Genomic DNA, 20,169 nt, shown 5'->3' on the forward strand with positions numbered 1-20,169 from the left:
GAGATGTAGTTAAGATCAACAATATCTAAATAGGCAATTAAATAAACAATGTCTAAATAGACGATTAAATGAACCCTTTAGAAAGAGAGGCAAAAATAAAATGACAGAGTGAAGTTTCTTTAAAAAAACTTTTTAAAAATTATTGTTTTGATAATAACTGATCGTAGTTAACTACTAGTGCTCAGTCTCTTTTTACATCTTACTCTAACTTATCATCATGTTTGAATCAATTTTTAACTTATCATCATGTTTGAATCAATTTTAGGGTTAAGTGAATGTCAAGTGAATGTATTTTGTTCTTACAACATATGTGTTAGTGAATGTATTTTGTTCAAACTCAATTAATTTAGGAAAAATGTTTTAAATAAAAAACTATTTAAAACATTTACAAATATTAAAATTTATATGTTTATTAGTATTTTTGTTAATTAATTTTGAAATTTTAGTCTGTTTTGTAAATATGGTTTATTTTGCTATTTTGAAAACAATCCATTTGAATGTTGTTTTGTTTAAATTATTAGAATTGTATTATTGGATAAATAGACATTTTAAAAAATAGCAAAATATTAAAACTATTTATACAAAATTCCTCAAACTTTTCATATATTTAAGTTTTTCTTTAAAATTATATTTCATAAATAGTTTTTTTTTATCCATAACAAATTTTCATGATAAATGGTAAAGCATATTAAATATGTAAATAGTTCAACTCAGTTAATTGTAATTTGGTCCATATCATACTAAAAAAGTTATATGTATGTTATTTTAAAAGAGTTCATATCATACAGTTTCTTAAATTTTAGGTACCAAACTTATAAGATACAAAAATCAAAGTTTAAAAAGAGTAAAATTTTGGCATTCTATTTCTAGAAAAAAAACTCCTTATAATAATTACTAGTAAAAAAAAAAGTTGGTTGATTTTCATTTTTTTTTTAATCTCAACCTTTCATGTTAAAACTTTATATAAAGATTTTTTTTTTAAATGACAAATTTAACAGTAAGTCAATTTGATAAATATTGATAGACATTAATATGATAATAAATATGGATAGATATTCATATGTTTTTATCTGACAATAATAGAAGTTTATTTAGTTTATCTCGTTAATAAAATCTAAAATGTTTGTCTATGATGAATATTTTAGTTTATTTTTGTATTTTAAAAAATATCCCTCCAAAAAACGTAATTTTTTTCCACTAAAAGTTATTAAAATTTAATAACAAGAGTTGGTGAATTGCTACATTGTTATTTCATTTATATGTCATTTACATCCCATTGTAATTTACAGATTTTTTTTTTCAAATGGTATGGGTAAGTAATCAGTGCGGTTTAGTGTAAGGATTAGTTATATTCAAATTATAGCAAACTATCTTAATTTGAAACTTAACGGCGTCAACGACAAGCAACGGCGTCAACGACAAGCAACGGCTACATTTTTAGGTTTATTTACTTCATTCAACTCTCAAAACAATCTCCGTCGCCAATTTCTCTCTAGAATTTTCTTCTTCCGCCTCCGTGCACAGCGTCGAATCTCCAAACCCTAATTTATAAATGCAATTCCGATCCACAAATTCTTATGCTACCTCGATCTCCTCTTTGGGAGCTTCTATTCCCTAATCTTTGATGTCTTGCTTCGTCTGCGGTTGAGGATCTCGGAGGACCGGAGTCACGGGAGGTCGCTGATTTGGATGAAGCCATGAGTCGATTGATGCTCCCTTTTTCATCTCCTAAGAAGAATTCCAAATCCTTGGATGTGGCTGATGCTGCTCCTGCCTATCATTTTTCATCCGCTTGATTTCCTTCCCTTTCTGGTTCAGCTTATTCTGCTCTCGATAGGGTTTCCGAGGATGCTATCAATCAGGTTGATCAGTTCCTTCGTGAGGCTTTGCATAACCCTCGGGAGCGTCTATCAAGTAAGTTGTTTATTTAGCTTTCCTTTATTGTAGATGGTCAATGGTGTGATTGGTTTCAGGAGTTGTCTAATGTCATGTTCTGTAGAGGGAGGAGATAGTTAAAAGTTGCTAGCTACGGCCTTCTCGAAGGTGGGCTGGAAGTGGCTGGTTGCTTCCCGGATTTGTATAGGCTTTTAGTTTGTTCTAGTCTTTCGAATGCCTCATTTAAATCAATGGTATTAGAAATTTAGAAGTATTATTGCCAAAAACTACATGGTGGATTTCATGAAGATGTGATATATGTTTGGAACAGTATCGTGAAACTATGTGACATGATGTGCTTTTAGGTAATCCAAGACAAAGGTTGGATGGTTGTAAGACAATCTTGGGAAGATGTGTGGACTAGTGGAGGGTTTTTGGTTAACCGTTTTTCTAGTCGGTACAGGGGGTGGATTCGAAGAATTAATTGCTGAAGGAGTTGTAGGACTTAAAAGCTGGGTTGCAAAATGAATGCAAGACGAAATTTAGAAGATGGAGAAGAAAGGGAGATTTTGTTGCTATTGGATGTTCTGAATACTTAGAGCTAAATGATGAAAATAAAATAATTTACGAGCTAAACTTTTGCTGTGATTGGCGATGAATTCCGTCATGGGGGGAAGGCATGCAGTCTCTGATTATCATCCCCTTGGCCCTTAGGCTTTTTAAATGAGGCTTTTTCCGTCTTAATAATATTTCTTGTTTCTCATCAAGAAGATAAATGGAGTTATCTTTTCAGCCTACCAAGCAAAATTGTTTCTAAAAAAAAAAACTATCACTATCTAAAAGCATTAGGAATTAAATTTACTGTAGTCAAGAAGATGCTCAGTAACTGGAAAGCATTTTTTACCTGTTTTGACACTGAAGCTTCGTTAAACCAAAAAAAAAGGAGACAACCTATTGGTAGAAAGGTCTTTACAATGATGTATTGATGCCTACAAAATTATTTTTTTTGTCTAACATGGTTCTGACTAGTACCATAACTTCAAGTGCTTAATTATTATCATGCACTTATTATATTGTTGAAAACATGGTGTTAATTATCTATTCCCTTCAACTGATATTTATTTATCATTGCTTTAGTTTTGCGCATGGAGCAAGATGTTGAAAAGTTTATTCATGATCCTGCTTGACAGCAGCTGCCTACTTCATATTTACGGTTAGCTGCGCATCAGATTGTCCAACATTACTCGCTGCAATCCATGGTTCTATTGGATAATAGTTTACCTGATGGGTCTGGTTCCAAAATTATCGTTTGCGATACTTCTGAATGTCGTCTTCCAGCTATCCGCCTTGCAGATATTCCTGTAAATCTACCAGCAGAGGAATATAGTAGCATAAAGGTTGCTATTAAACAGAGGCCACAGAAGTGGTCCCAACTAGCAAGAGATGCAAGTGCAAATTCATCAAAAACGAGGGATTCCAAAAGTGTGGAAGAGAGGAAAGAGGAGTATAATAAAGCTAGTGCTCAAATATTTAACTCCAGCAGCAATTCAGGCTGTCATGCAAGTGAGAAAGTAGATGCTGATCCTAGACCACAGGATAGTTATCGTGGTTGTTTGAGTGCTGCAAAGGTTGAGGAGAAGATGATTCTTGGAGTTCCTGATATAAATTTTAGTAGGGGTTTGATTGACTGTTCCACGAGTAGCAGTAGAATAAATAGAAGGTAGGACTGACAAGGAGCTGCCTAGTAGGCAGTACAAACCAAATAGTAGGGTAGCCATTCTTAGAGATCGTGAGATTGGCAGCAAGGACCCTGATTATGACAGGAGTTATGATAGGTATGAAATGCAATCCTTTATTCTCTTGGTTTGATCTCAATGTGTGTGTATATACATATATATTTGCAAAATCTCTCGTTTAAAAGGTCTATCCAAAAACATGTTCTAAAAGTTTTCTCGCTTCAAACTCTGTTTACGAACTCTTTCCAAAACACTTCTTGGACATTTCTCTTTGTTTTTGTTGTTTTTCTTTGAAAAATAAGATATTTTACAAAACTTCTGAAAAACTGCATGAGCAAGGATGTTGGCCACACACAGGGCAATGAGCAGCAAGGCAACATGCACCATGGTGCGCGGAAGATGTTGTCTTGGTGCCATCTTTGCACATGCGGAAGCGAACTTTCAAATGGCATTTACAAAGCATTGTGGAAAACACTTTTTTTTCTTCCTATTTTCTTCTAGAAAGTCTTTCCAGAACATATGTATATATATGTGTGTGTATATACATATATATTTGCAAAATCTCTCGTTTAAAAGGTCTATACAAGAACATGTTCTAAAAGTTTTCTCGCTTCAAATTCTGTTTACGAACTCTTTCCAAAACACTTCTTGGACGTTTCTTTTTTTTTGTTTTTGTTTTTTTCTTTGAAAAATAAGATATTTTACAAAACTTTTGAAAAACTGCATGAGCAAGGATGTTGCCACACACAGGGCAATGAGCAGCAAGGCAACATGCACCATGGTGCGCGGAAGATGTTGTCTTGGTGCCATCTTTGCACATGCGGAAGCGAACTTTCAAATGGCATTTACAAAACATTGTGGAAAACACTTTTTTTTCTTCCTATTTTCTTCTAGAAAGTCTTTCCAGAACATATGTATATATATGTGTGTGTATATACATATATATTTGCAAAATCTCTCGTTTAAAAGGTCTATACAAGAACATGTTCTAAAAGTTTTCTCGCTTCAAATTCTGTTTACGAACTCTTTCCAAACACTTCTTGGACGTTTCTTTTTGTTTTTGTTTTTGTTTTTTTCTTTGAAAAAAAATATTTTACAAAACTTTTGAAAAACTGCATGAGCAAGGATGTTGGCCACACACAGGGCAATGAGCAGCAAGGCAACATGCACCATGGTGCGCGGAAGATGTTGTCTTGGTGCCATCTTTGCACATGCGGAAGCGAACTTTCAAATGGCATTTACAAAACATTGTGGAAAACACTTTTTTTTCTTCCTATTTTCTTCTAGAAAGTCTTTCCAGAACATATGTATATATATGTGTGTGTATATACATATATATTTGCAAAATCTCTCGTTTAAAAGGTCTATACAAGAACATGTTCTAAAAGTTTTCTCGCTTCAAATTCTGTTTACGAACTCTTTCCAAAACACTTCTTGGACGTTTCTTTTGTTTTTGTTTTTGTTTTTTTCTTTGAAAAATAAGATATTTTACAAAACTTTTGAAAAACTGCATGAGCAAGGATGTTGGCCACACACAGGGCAATGAGCAGCAAGGCAACATGCACCATGGTGCGCGGAAGATGTTGTCTTGGTGCCATCTTTGCACATGCGCGAACTTTCAAATGGCATTTACAAAACATTGTGGAAAACACTTTTTTTTCTTCCTATTTTCTTCTAGAAAGTCTTTCCAGAACATATGTATATATATGTGTGTGTATATACATATATTTGCAAAATCTCTCGTTTAAACAGTCTATCTAAAATTATTTTCTAAAGGTTTTATCGCTTTAAATTCTATTTACGAACTCTTTCCAACATATTTCTTGAATTGTTGTCTTCCTTTGCGGTTTTGTTTTGTTTTCCTCAAAAAGATGATATTTCACATAACTTTCGATAAACTGCACGAGCAAGGGTATTGGCCACACAGGGCAAATTTTATTTTAAAAGGCCTATCCATTAACAGTTTCTAAAAGTTTTCTCACTTCAAATTTTGTTTTTAAAATCGTTTCAGAATCTTTTCTTGAAGTTTCGTCTTCAACTTTTTTTATAAAGAAAAAAAAAACATTTCATTCAACTTTCAATATACTCGGCGAGCAAGACAGCATACAGTCGATGTGTGGAAGACACAGCCTTGGTGCCACTATGGCACAGGCAGTCAAACAAACTTACATAATATTGTCTTACCTTTTTTCTCTTCTTTTTTTTTCTCTAAAAAACTCTTTCCAAAACACATTTTCAATTTAGAAAAAACACATTCTCTCCAATGTAGATTTTGCAAAATAAATTCTGTGTATAAATATTACTTGAGAGTGAATTTTCACTTTTGTGTTTTTTCTATATCTTACATTTATCTCTTCATGATTATTGGATATGTGCTGTAACTTTTCTCGTATGTTTCCATATAAATTACAAATGTTGTATAACATTTATCAATGTAGAAAAAATCTTAGGTGATTAAAGGAAAGTTGATTGTCCAGAAATTACTTTTTCCTATTTCATCATCAACCGACCTCAAGGCCTCCTATGGTTGTTCTATTTTTCATTTTTATTTTCTTGAAATTAAGTCTATAAACGCTCATTCTACCTTTAGTTATACGTTCTAAAATTATATTATATTTTAGTTTGACTTCTTGTATATTATTATTTTGGTACATTTCTACCATTTCTACATTTTATTTGCACATAATTATATGTTCTTTTTATAATGATAGATAACTTCTTTGTTACAATGTCCAGTTATTTGACAATCATTCATTTCTAGTTCTGATTAATTTTTCTTTGTTATCACGGGGCACTTTACAGGTATTTTTATTTTACTTCTTTTGATGGATTTATTTTTCTTTAGTTTTTCTTCCAACATTTTCTCTCTCATCTTTTTCTACTTTTCTTAAGTATATTATTAAATTTTATATCTCTGGAGTCTTGGTAGAAGTTATTTATTTTTGCGGTAGGGGTGATTTCTCTTTTTTGCCCATTCTGTTTTCTTGGTTCTCTTTCTTTTTTTATACAATGGTAACTGAAACATTCAAAGCCTTGCTTTCGGCTTCCCTAGCTAGCCACAGTGATGTATTATATGCAAATGGCAGTTTTCCTTTGGACACTGAGAAAAGGCAAATGCAAATGGCAACTGCACGGTACACCTTACAGGACAGTTTTTGATGCTTTTGCAGGTAATTTGTATTAGTTGTGTTATGTCTGGAAGTGATTTTATATTATTATAGTTGTACTAGATGTTCTATCCTTGGGACGCAGAGAAAAGGCAAATGCAAATGAAGAGTACACACTGTCCTGGATGATACTTTGCAGGTAATTTGTATTAGTTGTTATGTCTGGAAGCGATTTTATATTATCATATTGTTAGTTGTTATAAGTAATTCTGAAGTCTGACAATGATTATTTAGAGTGAAATCTGGGCAGGTTTGTTGGAGACAAACCGTCTGACATACATGATTTATGTTCTTTGTAGTTCTGTGCTCATTGCCTATGTGAGTATAGTCTACTTTCTTGTCCTCACAATCTTTTCCCAACCTTTTCATGTCTTTCATATTTTGAACTGCATTCATGGTTTTCGTATAACTATAATAGACGCTCTTATTCTTTTACTGTGAAACCACTTTTAGTTATCTATTTGCAATATGCTGTATGTTCTATTAGACAGCTACTTGTAGGAGTATAGATGATGAAATAAACAGATTTATTTTGTTAGACGAAATCTAGTTGAGGAATTTGACGTTTTTCTTCCTTTATGTAAAATCCTAATATTAGAAAACTAAGCAAAAGCAGAAATAGTTTGCAGAGCTGTAGCTTAGGAATTATTTTCCTCAATTTGACTTGATGTTTGACGCAGGTATATGGATGGGTGATGGATATATTGCTTTTGAGTGATTTTTCACTTTTGTATTCATTTCTCTTTACCATTACGGGATCTGTCTTATAACCTTTCTCATGATTTTCTACGTGAATTGCAATTGTTGTATAATATTTTATCATATTAGAAAGATATGAGGTGATTAAAGAAAAATTGATTGTCCGGAAATCAATTTTTCTTATTACACCTCATGTCAATGCCCAAATTCCATAACCATTTGGTTATTGTTATCTTAAAATTTTGAAAATTGAGTCTATAAACACTCATTCTACTAGAATTATATCATATTCTTTAGTTTGATATCTTGTATATTATTATTTTGGTACATTTCTTTTGTCTTATTCGCACCAAATACCACGTTTCTTTGTTTGTTTGCATGTGGTGCTTTCAAGGTATTTTTCCTTTACCTCTGTTGACAAAAAAATATTTTGTGTACTTCTTCTTGGTACATTTTCCTTTTCTTCTCATCATTTGCTACTTTATTTTAAAGTAGATTATGAAATTTTATTTATTTATTTTTGGTGGATGAATTTTTGTTTTTGTTTTTGTTTTTTTTTGCCATTTATGATCTCTTGTTGGTTCTTTTTCTTTTTTGATGTTAGTTTTTTTAGTTTTGGATTTGAATTGATATTTACTCCTTTTGAATGTGGTCTTTTATGAGAAGGTAAAAAAATTTATCTTACTTTTTAATGCCATTCATTGTAATTTTATTTTTGGTATCTTTTTTTTTTACTTCACTTGTGTAATTTATTTTTCTTGGATGGTGAAATTTTTTTCACCATTTAGCTGTGTTTAGTTTCTTTTTATGTTACATTCTTATTTTGTTTGCTTTCTCTAGTTTTATTTTGTTTTTTTTTTCAATTATTTGTAATTTGTTTTACCATTTTTATAATATTATTTTCTTTAGGTCTATTATTATCAGATATATATTTTGTGGTCATGGTAGATTTTTTCATTAAGGATATTTTTTTAAATTGCAAAATAAATTAAAATATTTAGTCTATTGTAAAATTTTGAATTCTATCAACGATAAAAATGATAGACATTTATCACTGTCTATTATTGTTTATTATTGATAGAATCTAAAATTTTGCTATATGTTGTAAATATTTTGTCAAATTTGTCATTTTTGACATTTTCACTTTTCATTATCGTCATGGATTCTCTTTTTTCACACTTCGTCTCTTTTCTTTTATTTAACCTTTCTTTATGAAATGTTGTATCTTTCTGCTTTTCTCTCAAGTGAAATATTAGATTTGGTACTTTTTCTTTTACTCATTTGGTACATTTCTTGTTGAACCAAGGTATAATTTGTTCTTCTTTGATGGTTCAAAATAATCACTCTACGTTTGACTTTGGTTCTTTTATTATCTGGCACAACTTTTATATATAGTTATTTTCTTTGGTAAATTTATTATATTATTAGATATATTAATTTGTTAGTTTTGTGTACTATCCAAGGCAGTAAAGAAGTGTAGAATGACAACTCCTTTCTATTTTCTAATTCACTTTTACAAATATTAGTTTTAGTAGTTTTTTATTTTACTCATTTGGTCATATATTTCTTTTCTTTTGGAATGGATGTGTAATTTTATTTTTGTTGGATGGTTTGAAATATTTAGGTTCATGTTGTCATTCTTCTAGTTTTATTTTTGAATAATTATAATTTGTGACAATTTTTAGAATAATGACTAAGTGTAGTAATTAGAGGTTTAAGAATAACTTGGGTAATCCGACAACTTGGATTATCCAATCCATATTATATGGGTTGGGTTGGGTTAGGTTAAAATATGGATTGGATTGGATTGGGTTGGGTTGAAAAAATGAATTTTTTTTAGTTGGGTTTAGTCTCGGGTTGTAAGGTTGAAAAATTCGATCATATATATATATATATATATATATATAAATAAATATTCCTCTCTTCTCACTCTCAATCCTCCTTTGCGCGTCGCATCCCTTTTATTCTCACATCTCCTACGTCTTCGACATCTCCTTCGTCTCTGACTTTCCTTCATCTCTGACTCTCCTTGTCCTACTTATCCCGCGCATTCCTTATATTATCACATCTCCTCCGTCTTCGACATCTTCATTTCTAACTCTCCTCTATCTTTGATCTTCACAGTTCATCTCGTTAGATCTCAGATCTCATATACTCGCAGTTCGACGTCATGTTCTTCTTTGTCAATCTCTTCAGCTTCTGAATAACCCGACAATCCAATTTATATTTTATGGGTTGGTTTAGAAACTTGATTTAACCCAAATAACCTAAAAGTATGGGTTTGGTTGAGATGTTTCTCAACCCAACCTTACTACACCCTTAACAGCAACTTTTTTAAAAATTGCAGATATAGCAAAATTCTTTAGTGATAAACTTCTATCGCTCATAGATTATTATGGTCTATCATGATTGATTTTGACAGATTTTGCTTTATTTGTAAATTTTTTAAAATGTTGCTATATATTTAATTATTTTAAATTTAATTACTATATTTGCAACTATTCTTTTATTTTGTGTGGTTCTTCTATTATTTGGTACACTTTATATATTATTATTTTCTTTGGTTTTATTATATTATGAGATATATTCTGTTAATTTTGTGCAAAATACTCTACACATATTTTACTTGCTATATGTTTCTTTTCTTTGATTCTTCCATTTATCTTTTAATTCTCTTTTGAATATTTATTTTCTTGAAAATCTTGGATTGTATTTTGTGGATTTTTTTTCTTAACGTGCACTTCATCTTTTGAGGTCAAATGTTTAATCTATCATTTGATTTATGTATCATGGTCTTATTTAAGAACGGAAGAGTTCACTACATGTGAAAAATCAAGACTCTGTTTACGAACTCTTTCCAAAACACTTCTTGGACGTTTCTTTTTGTTTTTGTTTTTGTTTTTTTCTTTGAAAAATAAGATATTTTACAAAACTTTTGAAAAACTGCATGAGCAAGGATGTTGGCCACACACAGGGCAATGAGCAGCAAGGCAACATGCACCATGGTGCGCGGAAGATGTTGTCTTGGTGCCATCTTTGCACATGCGGAAGCGAACTTTCAAATGGCATTTACAAAACATTGGGGAAAACACTTTTTTTTCTTCCTATTTTCTTCTAGAAAGTCTTTCCAGAACATATGTATATATATGTGTGTGTATATACATATATATTTGCAAAATCTCTCGTTTAAAAGGTCTATACAAGAACATGTTCTAAAAGTTTTCTCGCTTCAAATTCTGTTTACGAACTCTTTCCAAAACACTTCTTGGACGTTTCTTTTTGTTTTTGTTTTTGTTTTTTTCTTTGAAAAATAAGATATTTTACAAAACTTTTGAAAAACTGCATGAGCAAGGATGTTGCCACACACACGGCAATGAGCAGCAAGGCAACATGCACCATGGTGCGCGGAAGATGTTGTCTTGGTGCCATCTTTGCACATGCGGAAGCGAACTTTCAAATGGCATTTACAAAACATTGGGAAAACACTTTTTTTTCTTCCTATTTTCTTCTAGAAAGTCTTTCCAGAACATATGTATATATATGTGTGTGTATATACATATATATTTGCAAAATCTCTCGTTTAAAAGGTCTATACAAGAACATGTTCTAAAAGTTTTCTCGCTTCAAATTCTGTTTACGAACTCTTTCCAAAACACTTCTTGGACGTTTCTTTTTGTTTTTGTTTTTGTTTTTTTCTTTGAAAAATAAGATATTTTACAAAATTTTTGAAAAATTGCATGAGCAAGGATGTTGGCCACACACAGGGCAATGAGCAGCAAGGCAACATGCACCATGGTGCGCGGAAGATGTTGTCTTGGTGCCATCTTTGCACATGCGGAAGCGAACTTTCAAATGGCATTTACAAAACATTGTGGAAAACACTTTTTTTTCTTCCTATTTTCTTCTAGAAAGACTTTCCAGAACATATGTATATATATGTGTGTGTATATACATATATATTTGCAAAATCTCTCGTTTAAAAGGTCTATACAAGAACATGTTCTAAAAGTTTTCTCGCTTCAAATTCTGTTTACGAACTCTTTCCAAAACACTTCTTGGACGTTTCTTTTTGTTTTTGTTTTTGTTTTTTCTTTGAAAAATAAGATATTTTACAAAACTTTTGAAAAACTGCATGAGCAAGGATGTTGGCCACACACACGGCAATGAGCAGCAAGGCAACATGGCCACACACTCGTTAGTTGTGAGCTCAACTGGGATTGAGAGTACAATTGTCCCGCATATCATTCATTCCATTAGCTAATCGCTTCTGTTGCGATCCTTGGTGGTTCAACCCATTTGTTCTTTCATATCAATCGTAGTACAACCCAATCGCTCTTAAGTTGACTTCTCATACTTATAGATTATGATTCTCAATTATTTGGCTAAGATAACTTCCATCGTGGAGCCTCCCTCTACTCATTCCAATCACATTTCTTAACTTTGGTTTCTCTCATTATTTGTTGTCATTTGCTCAACAAGTATTTATATAAATCATCCCAAATCAACTCCCACTTTTCAGATTTCCATGGATATAAAAAGAAATGGTGGCTCATCATTGGTACCATTTCTTTTGTTGATGGGCATGAATTACGGGTCATTATGAACTCACCAACAAGCAACCAACCATTTTGACTCCTTGTTAGTACTTAAAAGTTAACAACTTTAATCATCTTCTACTAGATAAAATAAGTTGTGTTTTCAAAGTTCATGTGTAAAGCAAAAGAGATTGTCTTATAGTGACTTTAACATAGATTACACTCCCATTGTGAAATAATATATAACTATATTTATATCAACTATATATTACATATATAACAAAACCCTAAAATAAAGTTAAGTTGTCCAAAATAACAAACTAGCGTCCTCCTTGAAAAATTATAAAAATTTCAAGTTAGATTGTCTTGGATTTTAGGATGTATTAAGGCTATCTCCATGTATTAGAGAATATAAGAAATTCTATTTAACAATTTAAAAAATTATAAGATTTTTTTGTAGCCTTATCCTTGCAATTGAAGTAGGAGATTAAATCCGAAACTCTTGTCGAAATTGGGCAAGCATGCTAGCCTGAAAAGATTGGTTCCGTCGGAAAACAAGAGGGGTTGGTCAATATCGGTTTCAGAAAGTTTCAAATTGAAAACTTTAAAAAATTATTTATAAGTCGATCAACCCAATTAATATCAACTGACACTTACTCATCAATGTCGATTTTGTAAAAAATACCATCTCCGACCGACCGATTAACACCGAAGTCGGGAACTTACGCATACTAGATAAGTGTAGAGTATATATATCTTTTTCAAATTTGATTAAATTACCAAATATTATATCCAATTCTCTCTACCCTTTTTTTATCTGCGTTCCCGCCCGCCGCTCGGTGAACTCATTTGCGCAGCTCTTTCCTCTTTCTCTTCTTTGTCTTCCTCTCGGCTTCACAATCTTCATCGTCAATCTTTGATCCAGCCTAAGAAGGCACTGTACATTATAGGGTTTTAAGTAGAAGGTGAGTTTTCAGATTGCTTTTATATCTTCTGTCAAGCTATGATGCTTTTGGTACTTATCGACCACTTTCTCATGCAAGAATATTTGAGTTGAGAATTATTTGCTGAAATTTTATGGGTTTATGGAGTATTTTCTACTTTGTTTTGGCGGAGTTGAGTTTGCTTCTTAGGTGTAGAGAAGTTTGTTCAGTGTTGTTTTTGTTTTTGAGGCTACAACTCAATGAAAAAACTCATTGAGTTCATGGAATTAGGGTTTTATCTTGTTTAATGGGGAACAGGCATGTTTGGTATTGATTTTGTGCATTGTACTGGTAGTCGAGATCGCATTGCCATCTTACAGTTGCTTATTCTTTTTTTTCTTATTTTCTTGATAGTTATTAGACAATTGAAACCTCATAATTCAACCAAAATGGCGGCCTTCAATCTCGTTGCGGATATGTATGACCCGGCCTTGAAGCCTCGCTTGCTACATAAACTTCTTAGGGAGCACGTTCCCGACGATAAGCGTGCATTTTCTGATTATTCAGAACTTTCAAATGTGGTTTCTATGATCACATCCCACGATCTTCTCTCTGAATCCTCGTCTTCCAAGGACCAAAAGCTGATTGATAGCTGGAAATCCGCTGTTGATTCCTGGGTCAACCGTTTGTTTCTTCTTCTCTCCAACGATATGGTATAAGCATGCATTAAATTCTATTTAAATAATTTTTTAATAATACATAGCTTTTGCTTTATACTCCCGTGGATTTGACTATTTGTCGGCTGCCGGCTTATGTGTAGCTTGTTCGAAGAACAGCTGGAACGAAGTTCAGTGGAACTTGTTAAGTTTCATAATCAATGAGTTCGCTGCTGGTTATTGAGAGAAAATTTATAGTTAGTGTTAATCTAGAAAGTTTGTCGCCTTAGAGCGCCCTTTGCGCTTTGAAAACACCGTTTAATTCTTAGAAACTGAACATTTGAACCTTGCTTGCATATTTGGCAATTCATTGGCATGCAGGAAGATAGGGAATAATATTGACTGTCTTTATTACTTTGTTTTTTAGATATTGCTCAACTTCCTTTTGTGGGTTACTAATTTTAGCATCCAATCTTTCTAAAGCCTGATAAATGTTGGGCGGGAATCATTTTACTTGGAGTGACTTGTCAACGATGCAGCTCTAGTCGTTTCTTGCATCATATACAGAATGGCTTCACAAGCTTTTACCTCACATGCAGGTAACAGTTAGTTTTTTATGGGATTGATTCTATATTATTTCTTTACATGTATTAAGTGGCAAAATGTTAAATTATAGTGTACACATGAAGAAGAATAAGAGTTAAATGATAAGTTATTCCATCAGAACTAAGATACCGGTTACTGTTTGGGACACATAACTGCAATAATTCAACTATGCTTTTGAGCATGTGATGTGGCTGGATCGTCTTTGACAGTCGACCTGTTTGACTACAGTAAATATGTTTGTTCTGAAATTTGGGTATGATTGGTTGTAAGATATTCATCAAAATGAGTTCTGGACATGATTTGTGACAATAAGTGATTATTGTTTCTTGGAAAGAATGCAAATCACGCATTGGGGGTTTCCAAGCTCTTATTCTTTTCATTAATATAGGATTGAACAAGTAAGATAAACTACGGATGAAATAGCAGGTCTAACCAGCTCTCCTCGTACATGAGGGTCCCCAAAGACATGCATCGGGCATGTATCTGATTAGCATAAGATAGCCTTTGGCAACACTTAATGATTGTGGAGCTACTGAAGGACCTAATGCACTGCTATTCTTGAGCATGGTTATCTGATATTTTATCAAGTGTTATACAAAGTGCAATTTTTTTTTCTTCTGAAGACACAAAAGAATATATTCACAAATAGTGTGTGACGTAGTTCCAGAGCAATGTCAAGTTCCTTCTTTTTCTGTTCCTTTTATTTATATTGTTTCTGTCTTTAGCTTTACAACTTATAATCATCAATGCTTTTTTTTATACTTGAATGCTACCAAGAATTTTACAACGTTTTCATTTTTTGTGTTTTTATTGTTCAATAGACAGATTCTCAGTTTCTGAAGGTGGCCTCTTGTGCTTCAATCTATGATTTATTCTCGAGGTACATCTTCATTTGACCTTGGCAGAAATCTATCACACGAAGTTGTCCCTCAAACACAACCCTTTTTTTTATTCGAAATGGTAACAATGTCATTGATAAGATGAAATTATAAAAGGATACCTATCAATTGGATTACAAAAAACTCTTCCATCGAGTAATAAGAGAAACTAAATCATAATTATAAAAAGGGGTAACCAATTCACCCCAAGTGAGGGTTGTATGTGTCACTCAAACACAAATTGATTTGTTAACTATACCCTTCCAAAAGCGAAATTTTTATGTGCCTTGTGTATATTTAACTGAATACCTCTTAGGATTTGTTTATTGTTGATTCTACATCGACTTTGTGTCTGTGGATTCAACTATTGAATGCTGACTTGAGAATAATAGATAACTGATTGAATCACATTCTGTAAGTTATTACTGTCAAGTCGTTTTATTGCCAATATGAGCATAGAACTATTGGTTAAGGCATATATCCCACCTCCATATGTTGTTGAGCTTAAAAATAAAAATTGTCTATTTATTTATTTTTTAAAATAAAATAACCACTTTCATTGAGCAAAATCAAAGAAAATTGTCTAAAACTTTTAAGCAATATGCTTGACCATATTATTGCTTGTTTCGTGACTTTTTAAGATGTATCTTTTACAAATTAGATTGGGTAGATTTCAAAGTGTAAAGAAAGATGGGACTTCTTGTGCTGGAAGGTCATTCAACCCTGTTGCATGATGATAATACTGAAGCTGTTTTGGTAAGTCCATTTTTCATGGACTATTTTCATGCATTCATGAGCTAAATAATTTTGTAACAATGGTATTTTAATTATCTATGCCAACTGAGATCCTCTTTGTAAAAATTTCTTAGTCTTTTGTGAAATTTTTCATCTCTCTTTTTGTACTCTTGCTTGGTATTGGTAGTTGCAACTTTTGTTTTAAAATATGTAACTATCTGCATGTTGTTTGATGCAGGATAATGCGGTTAATCTGTTATGCACCTTGATAGATTTCTTCCCCTTCACAATCCATCGTCATTATGACTCTGTAAGTGCTTTAACAAATAATGTGATATTGATTCTGTTTTAAATTACAATTTTGGAACTCTGGTAGCTTTCTGACTTTTCTGTTCACTGGTGATGTAATCTAAGCTTCCGAAGTTTGTTATTATTATCGTTATTATTTTTAATTTGATTTAGTTTAATTTTTTTCCTTCACAAAAAAACTGCTATAAAAAACTGGAAAGAGAGTGTTTGTATTACCATTAGAAGCTGAAATAATTAAATTTTCTCCCATAATTGCACTCAACATCTTCAGCACATATGGCTTCATGCTGTCACTTGTCAGCATGTTGTTTATCTATAGATCACTATCTTTGTAATTCAAAAACTGACAAAGTTTAAATTCCATGCCAAATAGAAAAAAAGGATTTATGTTGAAATAGTTGATTTTGTTTCTTCCTGATGAATTGGATATATTCTATAGGCCGAAGCTGCAATTGTTTCAAAAATATTTTCAGGGAAGTGTAGTTCTAACATGCTGAAGGTACTGTGCCTCTTATGTAGTTTTAATCATAGTACAGTAGATATTAACGTCAAATGTCCCCCATAATTTTCTCTGTGTTTTATATTTCAAATTTAGAAGCTTGCCCATTGCCTGGCATCACTTCCAAAATCAAAAGGAGACGAAGATAGCTGGTCTTTACTAATTCAGAAGATTTTGTTATCCATCAATAGTCACTTGAATGAGGCCTTCCAAGGCATCGGTGAAGGTATACTGAACTGTAAAACAAGTAAAGCTATCTCAATTTATGAAAATGGTGACAATGATGCATTTGAATGTTTTTTGTAGATTCAAAAGGCATTGAAGTTGTAAGGTTACTGATTCTACCAGGAAAAGATCCTCCACCACCTTTAGGTTGTTGTTCACAATCAGAAGGTTCCTTGGACAAAATAAAAAAGAGCTCAGAGCGGATGTTAACATCTAGTATTTCAACCTTGATGGTTTGCTGTTCCACAATGATAACAAGTTCATACAACCATCAGGTAGCAACACGTCATCCATTTTTTTGTTATGCTCATATTAAAAGAGGAAATGTTCCCCTCTATATGAATCTATATACATCTACTGTGACACCTCACTTTCTTAATTAATATAATGAAATAAAGAAAGTGGTGTTAAATTGATCTTTATTTGTATTATATCAGGTGGCAGTTCCCATTCGCCGTTATTAGCTCTTGTTGAGAGAGTGCTGACGATGGATGGTTCTTTGCCACCCACTTCAGTGCCATTTATGACATCTCTGCAGCAAGAATCAATGTGTTTAGAACTTCCGGTGCTGCATTCAGTCAGTTTGGATCTCCTCGTTGCCATCATTAAGAGCCTTCGCAGGTGAGGCATCTACTATTCAACTACACGGACTATATACCATAAAACCTTTATGCAGACCCAGACTTTTTCAGTAATCAATACCCATCCATAAACATATCACATGTGCTTTCTTCCACCTCTACAAGATGCGATCAACAATGATCTTTCATGTTTATATGAATACGAAAATGATCCAATGGTATACAAAGTTTCCACTTAGATAAGTTGGGAAGAAAATGTGTGAAGTCTAGCCTGTCAATTGCCACTGAAAAAAATATGGATGCCATATTTTTGTTTATATAATTATTATTAAATTCCTTTTCAGTCAATTGTTGCCACATGCTGCATCAATTGTACGACTCATTGTGAAGTACTTCAAGAAGTGTGTCTCTGCAGAACTGAGAGTAAAAGTCTACGCAGTTGCTAAGTCATTGATGACGTCTTTGGGTGTTGGTAAGAATTATATTGTGTTTCATTTGGCATGGAGATAATTATAATTATTGTTTTAATGTCTATATGGAAACATTGTTTTGGGATGTATACTTATTCAATGCCGCATTTGAATCAGGAATGGCTGCATCTCTTTCTCGAGATGTGATTGACAATGTACTAGGTGATTTGAACCCTGTAAATAATGAGAGTTCTGATCCATCTAATGTGAATCCAAAGGACACGCAAAGAGATTTACCGCAACACCATAATAAGAGAAAACGCCCTTCAGTTCCCACTTCCATGAAAGGGCAGCACGAGAGGAATGAACCAGAGGACATTACCAGCAGCTGTAGCTATACCTCAGTCCACTTGAGGATAGCTGCACTTGAGGCTTTGAAGACTCTTCTTACATCGGTGGGCATTATATATGTTATTTGTCTCTTTGGTTAATTATTTTGCATACGAATTTATTAAAAAAAGTTATTAATGGGAATATTTTTGGTTCATTTGTGTCAAATGGTTTTTAACTGCTGACTGCTTTATTTATTTATTTGTTTGTTTGTTTTTCGTTGATTATTTGTATAGGCTGGTGCTTTGAGATCTGAAGAAGGATGGCGTGCAAAAGTTGAACATCTTTTAATAACAACTGCAACATCTTCTCTTCAATGGCCACGAGCCTCGGACGACACCTTTTTCCAAGCCAATGAATCTATTGAGGTTTGGGTGGATTATCAGTTGGCGGCATTTCATGCACTACTGGCTTCTTTTTTGTCTGCTGTCCATGTACGCCCACTGGCTTTGGCTCAAGGTCTCGAGCTCTTTCGTAAAGGTAAATCTCTTTTGATATTTCGTTTGATCATGTGGAAGGCTGGGTTTGAGAACGAGGATGCTAGATCACCTTATTTATGAGTCAAACTGATAGGCATTTTCTTCTTCAGGTAAACAAGAAAATGGAACCAAACTTGGTGAGTTTTGTGCCCATGCTCTCTTAGCCATGGAGGTTCTAATACATCCGAGGGTCCTTCCCCTCTCGGATTTCTTGCCATTGCGCTTGAGCTCTCCTGAACCACAAGCTGCCTTTAAATTCCAGGAAGATCTGTACTTCAACAGTAACGATTCTAGGAAATTGTTGAAGGTCGGCCCGCAAAGCATGGAGCAGATGGCCTCCGAGGCTCTAATTAGTGATGATGTGGTAGATAACAATGAAATGACGTATAGCACCTCAAATGATATTGAAAAGGAGCCCTCTGCAAATGGCATAGCGAATATAGAAATGCCCAAGAGAACCGAACAGGCCACTGCAGCAGCCATCTCAGAAGTAGGGGTTGTAGCGGAAGATGACGTTGAATTTGCTAATGCAAGTATGAATAGTTCCCCCATGTCATCAAAATCAGATAAAATCGAAGATTTTGGACGGGATTCGAGCTCGAATTTATTGCTAGAAGATGACTTTCCTGATATTATTGATGCAGATCCTGATACAGACTATGAAGAGTGAAAAAGGTATTGTCAATCATTGACTCAATTTTGTAGTTTTAAGGCTTAAGGGTGTTGTTCAGAACTCAAAATCAATTATTATTGTTGTGTTCTATTCATGTAGCCATAGATGGCTTGAACTGATGATCGAGAATGGTTATGTATATAAAAAGGTGAAAGTTAGACAAATTTCAAAAGCTTTGATTGCTAGTTTCTGATAAATTTTCTTTCAATCATTTTTATTTTTTTTCATTCTTAGATAATGGGGTGCCGATTTGCAATATACGTTAGGACAACGATTAGATGCATTATAGAATATACCATCTTTTAAGTAATGGTATTAGATACGGTAGGACAACGATTAGATGTATTATAGAATATACCATCTCGTAAGTAATATGGTATCTTTTTGAAGTCCTAAAATGTTGAGGGATAAATTTGTGGGTATTACAATCTCGAGATGTAGTTAAGATCAACAATATCTAAATAGGCAATTAAATAAACAATGTCTAAATAGACGATTAAATGAACCCTTTAGAAAGAGAGGCAAAAATAAAATGACAGAGTGAAGTTTCTTTAAAAAAACTTTTTAAAAATTATTGTTTTGATAATAACTGATCGTAGTTAACTACTAGTGCTCAGTCTCTTTTTACATCTTACTCTAACTTATCATCATGTTTGAATCAATTTTTAACTTATCATCATGTTTGAATCAATTTTAGGGTTAAGTGAATGTCAAGTGAATGTATTTTGTTCTTACAACATATGTGTTAAGTGAATGTATTTTGTTCAAACTCAATTAATTTAGGAAAAATGTT

The 20,169-nt window shown here is 32.9% G+C and overlaps 1 protein-coding gene and 1 pseudogene across 1 annotated transcript; both read left to right on the forward strand.

Moving 5' to 3' along the window:
- The first annotated feature begins 1,625 nt into the window (after positions 1 to 1,625).
- On the forward strand, positions 1,626 to 16,577 carry LOC116404097 (annotated as a pseudogene).
- A 125-nt stretch (positions 16,578 to 16,702) lies between these two features.
- Positions 16,703 to 19,573, forward strand: LOC116404094 (proline-, glutamic acid- and leucine-rich protein 1-like). The gene is made up of 7 exons (XM_031886309.1): positions 16,703 to 16,844; positions 16,925 to 17,118; positions 17,281 to 17,464; positions 17,769 to 17,896; positions 18,012 to 18,289; positions 18,461 to 18,704; positions 18,814 to 19,573. Exons 3-7 carry the CDS (start codon positions 17,331 to 17,333, stop codon positions 19,371 to 19,373), a joined length of 1,344 nt encoding a protein of 447 aa, XP_031742169.1. The 5' UTR covers positions 16,703 to 16,844; positions 16,925 to 17,118; positions 17,281 to 17,330; the 3' UTR covers positions 19,374 to 19,573.
- Positions 19,574 to 20,169: the final 596 nt, after the last annotated feature.

Source organism: Cucumis sativus, chromosome 5 (assembly GCF_000004075.3).
Source record: "Cucumis sativus cultivar 9930 chromosome 5, Cucumber_9930_V3, whole genome shotgun sequence".
Lineage (NCBI taxonomy): Eukaryota > Viridiplantae > Streptophyta > Magnoliopsida > Cucurbitales > Cucurbitaceae > Cucumis > Cucumis sativus.

Bases quoted from the DNA above. Each gene is read 5' to 3' on its own strand.
- LOC116404094 (XM_031886309.1), top strand. From the start codon at position 17,331: ATGGATGGTTCTTTGCCACCCACTTCAGTGCCATTTATGACATCTCTG. The intron at 17,465-17,768 runs GTGAGGCATCTA...ATTCCTTTTCAG, and splicing joins ATCATTAAGAGCCTTCGCAG to TCAATTGTTGCCACATGCTG. The intron at 18,290-18,460 runs GTGGGCATTATA...TTATTTGTATAG, and splicing joins TGAAGACTCTTCTTACATCG to GCTGGTGCTTTGAGATCTGA.